Source organism: Lacerta agilis, chromosome 14 (assembly GCF_009819535.1).
Source record: "Lacerta agilis isolate rLacAgi1 chromosome 14, rLacAgi1.pri, whole genome shotgun sequence".
Classification (NCBI taxonomy): Eukaryota; Metazoa; Chordata; class Lepidosauria; order Squamata; family Lacertidae; genus Lacerta; species Lacerta agilis.
The window spans coordinates 48,614,873-48,627,042 of NC_046325.1; the positions used below are offsets into that span (position 1 = coordinate 48,614,873).

A 12,170-nucleotide genomic window follows, 5' to 3' on the forward strand; every position below is an offset into this window, starting at 1 on the left:
AGCTAAAAATAGAGAATGACAAGCAAGAGAGAACCTCTGTTAGAACAGATCCAGTATAACAGAAGGAATCAAAAGGCAGCAATGCACTCTCTACGGTTCCTGAGTGCTGGGGCTTTGGTGTCCAACAGAGAGCTGATAAAAGGAAATATTGGCAGTGTTGCACACAACCTTTTCCCTCTTCTTTTTAAGGCAAGTTACTTACAGGAACAAGGGGAAGTTCTTCACGATTTGGTGGCAAACTGGCCACTGAAGGAACTTAACATTGGAAAACTGTTGGGGAAGACAACAGACCACCAAGAAGACATCAGTAGCAGAGCCTGCTCAGTGTGCTTGACCAGTTGCCTAACTGGCCTTAGAGACTATGTGCTGAATTGTACATCTCCATATGCAAAGAGACTCAAACTGGTGGACTTAACAGGCCTAAAGGATGTTGAGGTTCAGCTCTGCAACTGTAGGAAAACAATGGGACGCTGGGCCAGGACAGAGCTGCTGTCGAAGATCTGCTATGATCTGCTTGTTGAAATGCAAAGGCTGCAGTTCAATCCAGATGTGTTTGAGATTTCAGTTGACGTTCTTACTGATGTCTTTGTTACTGAACGAAGTTATGAGCTGGTTGTCCAGGCCTTGCTTATGAGGTGCCATTGCCCACTAAAAATTCGCTGTGCATCCTTCCGAGTGGACAACCTAGCCCTGCGGAAGCTCTTCTACATCATAAAGCTTACAGATCCCTCTTTGCTGCTCAAATTTGAAATAGTCCACAATGTTCGGTTGGAAATGGAACATTTGCACATGCTCTTTAATAACGTCCACTTTCCTCAGCTGACGTCGCTCACACTCCCAGCTAGGACGTTCGATGTACGAAGGTTCACCCCAGAGGATGAGGCCATTCTTGTAGGAATTGGAGAAAAGTTAAGCCAGATGACTCAATTGACTGAGCTGAGCCTAGCATTTTCCACACTCACAGGAAGGATACGAAAACTACTCAGGTAATGAGCTCCAGATCTTGCTGGTGACACAATTGAGACAATATTTAAGAATAATATGTAACGTATTAAAAAGGGAAAGCATATGAAGCTTTCTTTAATTGTCATGCCGATGCTTATCTAATTTAGCATTGTCTACTCTGTCTACCAGGGATGCGGGTGGCGCTGTGGTCTAAACCACTGAGCCTAGGGCTTGCCGATCAGAAGGTCGGCGGTTCGAATCCTCGCGACGGGGTGAGCTCCCGTTGCTTGGTCCCTGCTCCTGCCCACCTAGCAGTTCAAAAGCACGTCAAGGTGCAAGTAGATAAATAGGTACTGCTCCAGCGGGAAGGTAAACGGCATTTCCATGCGCTGCTCTGGTTCGCCAGAAGTGGCTTAGTCATGCTGGCCACATGACCCGGAAGCTGTACGCCGGCTCCCTTGGCCAGTAATGTGAGATGAGCACTGCAACCCCAGAGTCAGACACAACTGGACCTAATGGTCAGGGGTCCCTTTACCTTTACCTTTACTCTGTCTACCAGTAAGTCCAAAGGAAGGACTTTTTACAGTTCTGCTTTCCTGTATCCCATCTAACTGAAGATTCAGGAATTGAACCTGAGATCATCCTCCATGATGTATTTTTTGCTGCAAAATAAATATTTGCAAATGTGGGTGCCAGTGCCATTCTTGGTGGTTTTAGGCTCTAACATTATTTTTAAATTTGTTTAAAAGATTTTTAACCAACCTTTCAGAGCATACTGCCCTCACATTTTCTGGAAACAAATTGCTCTGAGCAGAGGCATGCCCTGGCCACATTTTTCCCTCCCCCCCCCCCCAAAAAAATCAGAGAACCACTTGAAGAATAATACTAGCAAAAAAAAAACACAACCCACCTTGCTCTTTGTACAGCGGTTGCATTATACGCCTCATGAGAGTGGCAGGAATCACAACAGCACACACACTTGGGTGGGATGAAACAGGTTCATTGTCTTTCGAGACAACAGCAACAATAAGCAGGGGTGGCAAGGGAAGTGGCACAAGGACTAGACCCCATTCCACTCAACCCTTGCTGTTGGAAGGTTAATTGTTTGGGGAGCACCCACTGCAGCCACACACCCCTGGGAGTTGAACAATGTTATATCTTAATGTGGTGAAGGCCAACTAGGCAACTGGGGGTGGGGGTGGGGAGAACTGGCACAAGGCTGGGGCCCTTCTAAGCTAGGGGTGTGGCTTGTGCATTCCCTGCCCCGCCCACCCCCTAATGGGGATCCCCCTTTATGTTTCATCCTGCTGAATGCCATTTTGCTCAAAGTAGTGATACAATTACAGACACTTAATGGAGAACAAGGGGTGGGTGGCGCTGTGGTCTAAACCACTGAGCCTAGGGCTTGCTGATCGGAAGGTCGACGGTTCTAATCCCTGCGACGGGGTGAGCTCCCGTTGCTTGGTCCCAGCTCCTGCCCACCTAGCACTTCGAAAGCACGTCAAAGTGCAAGTAGATAAATAGGTACCGCTCTGACGGGAAGGTAAACGGCGTTTCCGTGCGCTGCTCTGGTTTGCCAGAAGCGGCTTAGTCATGCTGGCCACATGACCTGGAAAAACTGCGGACAAACGCTGGCTCCCTCGGCCAGTAAAGCGAGATGAGTGCCGCAACCCCAGAGTCGTTCGCGACTGGACTTAACTGTCAGGGGTCTTTTACCTTACTTTTTTTTTAATGGAGAATGACACTGGCAATCAGGGAACAGTAAGAACCTCCCAATCCAGAGCCAACTTTGTTTGAGAGCAAAATGCCTTTCCAGCTCTGACAACCAGTGACACAAGAGTCCAGAGAAGCACTATTACTGCAGGAGAAAAGGGAAGGAAGTTGGTGACCACAGCTGAAGAGCAATGGAGACTTTTAAGTTTCCAGGTGCCCAGCCCACCTGAGCCATGCATCCTCCTGTGGGATCTTGTAGGAGACCACCAGAAAGGCGGAAACCCTCTCTTCTGGCCACCCAGAGCTGCCACACCACTGAACAAATGGAAGGGGAACATGGAGTAGTGGCTTGTACACAAAATGTTTTGTGTTTCACATATGGAACAGTTTCAAGGGAACTTGTGCATATGTCTCCTGCCACTAAAATGTACTGTGTGTCATTTACAAAATACTTTGGATACGCAAAACGCATAGTCTTTATTCATTCTCAACATCAGGGACCCCCCAAGGCATTTTGGCACCTGACCCGAGCCACAATGAGGTAACTCCTCCCCTCAGCCAGTGGGTTTTACCTTTCAAAGTGGGTGCAGGTTTAGCTGAGAGATGATTGAGCATTAACTTTCTAATGATTCATAGTGTTAGAAGAAGGTCTCCTCCCAACCGCACCCCCCCCCCCCCGCAGCAGCTTGGTTCTCTGGTTTACTGCCCTCCCACTGGTTTCTCTTGTTGTTTGAAGGAGATATTCTGATTTGATCCTAACAGTTTTAATCTGTTAACTAAACAATTAAGGGTGATTTAGGAATAGCCTAGCCTAGCTCAGTGCCAAAGGGTTGGAGATATCTTTCAACCCAGTAAGTCCATAATTTTGTATCCATGCTCAACCGTGGCTATAATCCTTCCTCTTATTTTTCCGAGAACAAGTCCCACTGAAACCAACAATGTGTCATTCCTCCATTATGATGCACTTGCACCCATAGTTCACAAACCTATTCAGTACCCAATGCAACTGAATTATGTAATTGTTTACTTTGTTTTAATATTTAACTTTCCAGCCCACTGAAAACCCCGCTGAAAGTGCTGGATGTTTCCAACTGCTCTTTAAACCACGTGGACATGGCCTATTTAGCCAACAGCCTTCATTCCAGCTCCCTGGAAGTCCTTGACATCAGCGGACATGACGTGGGTGACCTTTACCCATCCACCTTCTTCAAACTTCTGAACCGTTCCTCCTACACACTGAAGAATCTCGTCCTTGAGGAATGCAACATTCAGGACACTCACATAAACATGCTGATTTTGGGGTTGGTCCCCTGTCGGAAACTAGAGGAGCTGAAATTTCTTGGAAATCCTCTATCTTCTCGATCATTGAAGTGCCTTTTCAACATTTTCATTGATTTCCCAAGACTCAGATACATTGAATTCCCAGTCCCAAGAGACTGTTATGCAAATGACATCAGTTACCCAATTGGTGAAGCTGATCTTTCGAAATTTGATCACCAAAAATATGAGAGAATAGCTGAGGAACTTAACATGATTTTACTGCAGGCGAAGAGAGAGGACATAAAGGCCTCTACGCCCATCTTTGGGGGATATGATGCAGCAATACAGGAAACGGGCAATGAGCTTGGAGCCACTTTGCTGAAGTCTTTCAGGGATGCCCTAGAAAGCTTCAACAAGGCTCTTCAGGAGATGAACTGAAGTCTGAAGAAACCTGCTGAACCAAACAGTGCTACTCAAATCCATTAATCAAATAAAAGCATTCATTTATTGGAATAATTTAGAAAACACATTTAGGGTATATTCTGCTACCACGGTAGTCTCCTGAGCAAGCCCAGTGAGGGTGTGCAATATGGGCGTAGCCAGGATTTTTTTTGGGGGGGAGGCTTTATGTTGAGAGAGGACAGAACCTCCTTTGATGGAATTACTTATGGGGGGGAGGCAATTGCCCGCCCCCTGGCTATACCCATGTTGTGCAACCCACTAACCTTCCACACACCATCACCTGTTTCATCTGTAAGGAATGACTACAAGTCGCCATAGAAAGCAGCAAGTTGTTCCCTTCCTCTTCCTCAGCGGGTGTGCTTTGTACATGAAGAGTTGCAGCCCATTATATGGAGCAGCAACTTGAAACCTTATGAAATACAGCGGGTTCTTCGTTGGTGAGGCAGGTGAACTTTATACATGCTCATGCCATTTGTTTCTGATGCTTAAGAAACATGAGTCTGCTGGATCACACCAATGGCCCATCTCGTTCAGCACCCTGTTCTCATAGTGGCCGGTCAGATACCTCTGAGAAACCTGCCAGCTGTATCTGAGCACAAGAACAGCCCTCTCCCTTCCTGTGCTTTCCATCAACTGGCCTTCAGAAGCACTGCGGCCTTTAGCTGTTGTGGCAGAGCATCGCTCTCATGGCTTGTAGCCTTCAATAGATCGCCTTGTCCACCACAAATGCTGATAGTTCCTGTTCATGTCTTCTCCGTGAGAGGAGGTTGTGGTTTGTGAGGAGGAGTTGGTTGTGCTAGTAGCTAAACCCTTTAGGCTGCATCACCCTTTGGGTAGAATATTGCCTGCACATTTTCTTCCCAGTGAGTCCATTGGCCACAACCTCCATATATTCGTACCTCTAGAAAACAAGCACACAAGAGGACCTCCTCTCTGTCACTGGCTCACTTTGTGGTGTTGGGTACATTACTCTGGTATCCTTTGAATCAAATGGGTAGCCAACTAGCCAAGGCTAACAGCAGAAATGAAACAATTCTCTAGAAGCATTTTAGAAGCTAGCAAAAAAAAAAAAAAATCCCTTCCAGTAGCACCTTAGAGACCAACTAAGTTTGTTCTTGGTATGAGCTTTCGTGGTCATGCATACTTCTTCAGATACACTGAAACAGAAGTCACCAGACCCTTATATACAGTGAGAGAGTGGGGAGGGGTATTACTCAGAAGGGTGGTGGGAATGGGTGATTGGCTGATGGGTGTGGGAAACCTGTTGACGACTGTTAACGACTGCAATTGGTCTTACAGGAAAAAGCAAATGCATTATTCCATATGCCAGGGGTGGCCAACTCCCAAGAGACTGTGATCAACTCACAGAGTTAAAAATTTTTGGGGGGGTTCAGGTCAAAGTTGTTGAGTTTTTTCAGGGAGGTAAAATGTTGAGCTTTTTTTAGGGGAGCCACAGTTGTTCAGCTTCTTTGGGGGGAGCCCATGATCTACCAATGATCTACCACAGATGTCCAGTGGTGAAATGGGATGATGAACTGCCCCTGAATGGGCTACTGTAAATAATGGGTCACAAGTTGCCCAGGCCTACAGTAGACGCCACAACAGACTATATCTTGACTGTATCTGCTTGGGGAGGAAAAAGGAATCTCTAGGGCTGGGAGGGAGGAAGGAAGGAAGGAAGGAAGAAGCAGTGGTGGATTTATAGGTATGTGCAGAATTAGACCCTCACTGAGGGCCTCCTGAGTTATTGGTATACATTGTTAACTGAGAGGATACTTTTGAAACATGGCATCAAACAATGAATTGCCACTGCTGAATTTCTAGCATTTTAGTTTATTGTGTTGTTTCCACTCTTCTCCTCCTTGACTGAAGTCAGCAGCAGTTGCTCCGTTTAGGGTAGCGGTTGCTAACCCTGCACCTGTGAAGGTCTTCATACGGGGAAAAATATGCATTATTTATTTACTTTATTGATTTCATAAATTTTTATAGCACTTGATTGTAAAATAAACCCCCCAATCCCTCAGAGTGGTTTGCAAAAATGTCTTAATAAATAACCACAACAAGTGGAGCACTGCTTGCTTTTTAACTACTTGAATGTTGAATTTATCACAGCATGAGCAGCTGAACAAAATTGCTATAAATCTTAAATGACATTTGCCCCCCTCCATCTGAAATACTACACCTGGTCTTGTATTATTGGAGTACTGCCAGCCCTAAGATCAGCTGATGAAAGACCAGAGGCATAACTCATTTACAGCTCATTAAACTTTAGTTCTTTGCATGGTTTAGGGTTGGCATTGGAGGAGAGCAGGGCTCTTTTGCCATTAGGTCCAGTCGTGGATGACTCTGGGGTTGCGGAGCTCATCTCGCTTTACTGGCCAAGGGAGCCGGTGTACAGCTTCCGGGTCATGTGTCCAGCATGACTAAGCCGCTTCTGGTGAACCAGAGCATCACACGGAAACGCCTATTACCTTCCCGCCGGAGCAGTACCTATTTATCTACTTGCACTGTGTGCTTTTGAACTGCTAGGTTGGCAGGAGCTGGGACAGAGCAACAGGAGCTCACCCCATCGCGGGGATTCAAACCTCCGACTTTCCGATCGGCAAGCCCTAGGCTCTGTGGTTTAGACCTTTTAGCAGCTAGGTAGTAGACCGATATTAAACAGGGCAAGCCTTTTCTAGTATGGAACTATAATTATGGAGAAAGATTCACGTGTTGATATACTGTCTGTCAGACATCTTAATATTGTTGAATGATCCGATTTGTTTTTTGGTACTCCAACCACACCTGCAAAAGATGGTATAAATTTGCATATGACAAAAATGTCTCCCTTTCTGAGTGCAGCAGGGGACCCAATCCACATACAGTATACCAGACCAAAAAATTCAGTTGGTACCCCTGGCCAGTAGGATTCTAGGATTCTATGAACCCCTGCAATGCAGGAATCACAGCTAAAGAATCCCCGACAGATAGCTATCCAACTCCTGCCTTAAAACCCTCCACGGAAAGAGTCTTCCACCTTCCAAGGGAGCTTATTCCATTTTGAGGAGTGTGTGTTTCTATTGTTTATAGCCTGTTTTAGTGCTGTGTGGGCAATGGTTTCTATAATGGTATATAGCCTGAATTATAGGAAGCAATTATTGATTTTGCTTAGTGAGTAAAGCACTATTGCCACCAGAGCTATACGTGGAGGCAATTATCATGCATAAAGCATTGCTCCAGAAGTTAATTCAGCTAACCATGGTTGTCCTGCTTTCATGCCTACCAAGTAGTCTGGATTGGATTTTGAAAACTCCAGACTGCACAGGAAAAATGTAGGCGCCAGTCAAGTAGTCTTGAGCCACATGTCATGTCCCTTTTCAGTAAGTTACTAAAAGACCTTAGCATCCAGCACAGATTCTAAATGCTTCAGAGGATTCTGCTTGCCAGTTTATCCACCATATCATCCCCCAAGTGATTCATGAACATAAAAATAGGAGCACCAAAATACTTAAGCAGTGGTAATCCAAACTGAACTCACATAACAAAACAGAGATCAAAAAATTAAGCAAGTTGAGCCTTTAATCAAGAAAGCATTTGGATTATCCATTGTGATAAAATACATTTTTTGCTATGAGGACTCCTTTGCTAAGAAGCCCTGATACGCTACAAGTCAACATTCTTAACTGTGATGTAGAAGAGAGAAATGTTGCCAAGAAGGAAAATTTCTCTATGCTTTGGGAGGATCTGACTATGGAAATAAGGCGGCAAGAGAGGTATAAGCCCATCATTCTTGTACTTTTTAAGCATTATCTTACTTTATGGATATAACATTTTTTTATTTATACAGTGGGTTTGATGTGGTTTTTATCAGCATATTTCAACTTTTTTGTACTAAAATCAAACTGAGTATCAACTGGGCAGGGTAAGGAAGGGAAAGGGTGTGGGGCAGAATCTTAATGCATGACATTAAACATTCAGTGATAGTTTAAAAGTTATGATTTTATAGTTAAGAATTTAGAGATGGTTTAATCTTTCTAGTGATGATAAACTTGCCAGAATTTGTGTTGCTTCTCTTAGCAATTGATTCAGTTTTTCCAAAGATCTGAAGGAAGAAACTAATGAGAGTCACCCAGGAATAAAGCTGTTTGTGAAGCATAATGGACTTTTTTTACTGGGGAGAAGCAGGGGAAATGACTTTTTCCTAGAAATGATTTTTTAAAAATGAAAGCAAATTAATGCATTTGACTACAGCTCCTGCTTAATTAGCCAGTGTTAAGAGGCAAGTACCTGTAAACTAGCAGCCAAGGAAATAGGTGGTCACACTTTCATTGTTTAGTAACTTTTGCAAAATTGGAATCAAAATTAGCAAATACAGGTCTCCTGTGTCAGATCAGATAGGTGAGACAGGAAATAGCTATTTGTGCAATGTACTACAATAACAAAAATTCTGCAGTTAATAGACAATGACTGGGGTCATGCTTCAGAGAAGACCTTCTTAAATGAAAGCATCTTTAGTAGCCATGTAAACATCAATATGCTGGGCACCTGCCAAATTTTGCAATTTATTCCAGAGTATTGCAGCTGCAACATCAAATGTCCAGTTTCTGGTCCCAGCTAAGAGCAGCCCTGAAGCATGTGGTACTCTCAGCAGTGCCCCATCAGAGGAGTGCAGTTGCTGACCAGGGATATAGCTAACCTGGTCCCCAGTTCTTGGGGGTTTTAAATGCTGAAACTAAAAGGAATACCTTGAATTGTTTTTGTAGTATATTTGGCAGCTCTCTGAGGGTTAATGTGTCAACAACCTAGCCGCTGCATTCTGCGCCAGCTGCAGCTTCGGCAGCTTCCAGACTAAGCCCAAAGGAAGCCCCAGATAGAGCACGTTGCAACAATCCAGTCCTGTGGTCACCAATGCCAGGAAAACAGGGGCCACCTCATCTTAGCTCAGTGCACAGGTGACTGGCCCATCTCCCAGATATGGTTGCTAGGGTTTAAATGCAGTATATTGGTCCTCATCCAGCCACTACTGCACCCAGACACTGTTCTAGAGCCTGCATCAACATACTGTAACTAATGACACTTTGCTCCAAATTCCCTTGTGACAGCTCCCAAGAGCTTCCCATAGATGTTAAATAGCACAAAATAGTGCCCTGTGGCACCCTGTAACACAGATGCCAGGGGACTGAAGAACTGACCTTGCATGTAGGATTGGAACTACCATAAAATGGTGCCCCCACAAAGCTGGTCCAGGGGGGTGCCATGGTCAATTGTATCAAAAGGCATAGAGAGACTGCGTCAAAGGAGGAAGGTTGACTCCCCGTGCCCCTCTCCTGATAAAGGTTATCCACCAAGGCTGATTCAGTCCCACAACCAAGTCTGAACCCAGACTGAAACTGCTCTGTATCATGGCCTTCACTGTTATCTTTCCACTGCTCTGAGCGATGGGCACCCCCACATCATGTAACAAGGGTAGGCCTAATTTTTTTTTTAAAAAAATTATTGATTATTTCTATGGGTTCTTGCTATGAAGCCATGATGCCAAGGACCCTAAAAAAAATTCAATTAAAAGATGTTGTGGTGGTGGTGGTTATGTAATTTTTTTAAAGCACTGACTGTCCCCAGGGGCATCCTGCTGTGACACTATGATACCAAAATGTTTTTTGGTCCTCCAAATCCTGCCAAGTTTCTTTATTTAGATGACAGCAAGAGCAACAGCAGCAGCATATATTTATTTGTTGACTGCATCCAAGGCTCCCGCCTCAATTTTGTTCATTTTGAACAAACAAACAAACAATAAATTAAAACATTTTAAACTGACTGCTCCCATAGGTACCCCATTTGTTATACAGTACTTTGATACCAAAAGATTTGTGTCTATCCCAAATCTGTCAATTTTTTACACAAAAATTAACAACTCTCACGGGTCCCCTGCTCTGATCCTGTGATGCTGAGCAGTTTTTGTGACCTCTCAACCCACATACCCATTGTATGTGTGGGGTCTCTCTCTCTCTCTCTCTCTCTCTCTCTCTCTCTCTCTCTGTGTGTGTGTGTGTCTATAATCTATCTGTCTACATATGCATGCATACAATTATTGATTACAGTCACTTTGACATGTGGAGCTTGGAGGGTTGACCATTGGTCAATGCAGCCCTTAGCCTCAAAATGTTAGCCCCACCCCCGTTCTGTACCATTGACATTTTCCTCTCAGGTTGTAACTGCTGTGCCATTTTTTTCTTTAACTGGAAGATTGCAACCCACCATTAGGTCACAAGCTTGCCAAAGGTGAGTTGTACTAGTAACATCACTGCTATCTTTCAGAGAAAATGTAACAGGAAAGAAAACAGGAAAAAGGAAAGGATAGCCTAAGAGAGTAAAACAATCTACATGATAATTTTAAAAGGGCTCCATGTGTATTCTTGTTTAATCTGGAATTACATTCTCCACAGGACAACGCTGCTGGAATGGAATAGCTTCCACCGTGAGAAATATGAAAAACAACAGCAGGACACCATTCTTGTGCAGAGATCTCCTAGCTTGAAGATACAGATGGGCAGACTGGGAGAAAAGATGAAAGTGTACCGCCTTCCGTACAAGAATGTGCTTCCTGTACCTTTGTTTAAACCAAGCAAATTACCAAGCAAACATAATTATGCACCTGAAGGATGTCAAGCCAGAAATGGCTCTGCTTCTGAAAAAGAGGCAATCAGACAAATGGCAGAAGGTCCTCAGTCCACCAAACCAGGTTTCCAGATTTCCAGCCTTCTACCCCAACAAAATATCTGGTGCCCAACAATGCATTAATTGCTTTTGTTGCATCCTAGCTAGGGTTTTCAAATTACTTTCTAGCTTGTGGCTTTAAAAATATTACATAGTGCTAGGAATGCCACACTCAAGCTCAGTGTTACCTTTAAGAGTTCCTTCCACATGGGTCCTCATCTAGCCCTGACCTAGTCAAGAGCGACCTCATGACAATGTGGATCAAAACTGAATCCAAACAATTCCATTGATGCATTTGAGGGAAATGTTTCGCTGGTGCTCTTCACATCTCTGGGTGCTTTTGGAAAGTGGCCTGCTTATCTGAGAAAACACAGCACTGTGTGCATTATCCCTGAAGGGTTTCCTCCAAATAAAAAAATAAAAAAAATACAGAACTGATCGTTATTCAAGCTGAAAGAGCACTGAAATAGGAACAGAAAGCATAGTGGGATGATTACATTATCAACGCAGCATGGGATGATGGCTTGGAAATAGAAACATTCTGTGATATACAAAAAATTAGGCTGTGGAACTTAGGGTATTTACAAGAAAATGAGATGCAGAGGTTAAAGCAGTCCTAAGGAGATGCCCCAGTATACAGGCCAAACATAGACTAAGGGTGCAGCCGATAAAAGGGGACTGTTACAAGAGATCCATTACAGTGGCCAACAGTATAAATAAAAGCATATTTGCAACTTCTCTAGTTTACACTAGGGATTGTCTGGCATCTGGGTTGTCAAATAAATCAAGCAAAAAATAAATACCGTAAATGATTATTCCTCAGACTTTAGATATATTTAGCATTTTTAGATTATTGTTATTTTATTTTGTTCCCTTCTATTGCATTATACGCTTTACAACCACCAGGGTTAGAGTACAACAAAAAATTGTGAGTTTTTGCCACAATGGGTGGTAGGTCTGAAGCGCAATGTGAGCCAGAATGCACACATGCAAGCAGCAATCCCCTACACATTTCCATGAGTAAGCCACATGGAATTCAACAGCACTTTTAAACATATTTATTTAACAGGATTTATATGCCACTTACTCATCGA

General features: G+C 43.9%; 2 protein-coding genes across 2 annotated transcripts; both read left to right on the forward strand.

Annotated features, from left to right (window-relative positions):
* LRRC14B (leucine rich repeat containing 14B) lies at positions 1-4,496 on the forward strand. Its single transcript, XM_033170836.1, has 2 exons — positions 1-986; positions 3,711-4,496. Exons 1-2 carry the CDS (start codon positions 16-18, stop codon positions 4,354-4,356), a joined length of 1,617 nt encoding a protein of 538 aa, XP_033026727.1. The 5' UTR covers positions 1-15; the 3' UTR covers positions 4,357-4,496.
* Positions 4,497-7,698: 3,202 nt separating this feature from the next.
* On the forward strand, positions 7,699-11,866 carry LOC117059330 (telethonin-like). Its single transcript, XM_033170971.1, has 2 exons — positions 7,699-8,135; positions 10,806-11,866. The coding sequence occupies exons 1-2, from the start codon at positions 7,993-7,995 to the stop codon at positions 11,158-11,160; spliced, it is 498 nt and encodes a 165-aa protein (XP_033026862.1). The 5' UTR covers positions 7,699-7,992; the 3' UTR covers positions 11,161-11,866.
* The last annotated feature ends 304 nt before the right edge of the window (positions 11,867-12,170 follow it).

Coding starts and splice junctions, on each gene's coding strand:
- LOC117059330 (XM_033170971.1), top strand. CDS start 7,993: ATGAGGACTCCTTTGCTAAGAAGCCCTGATACGCTACAAGTCAACATT. Junction 8,136..10,805: donor GAAATAAGGCGGCAAGAGAG/GTATAAGCCCAT, acceptor CATTCTCCACAG/GACAACGCTGCTGGAATGGA.
- LRRC14B (XM_033170836.1), top strand. CDS start 16: ATGACAAGCAAGAGAGAACCTCTGTTAGAACAGATCCAGTATAACAGA. Junction 987..3,710: donor AGGATACGAAAACTACTCAG/GTAATGAGCTCC, acceptor TTAACTTTCCAG/CCCACTGAAAACCCCGCTGA.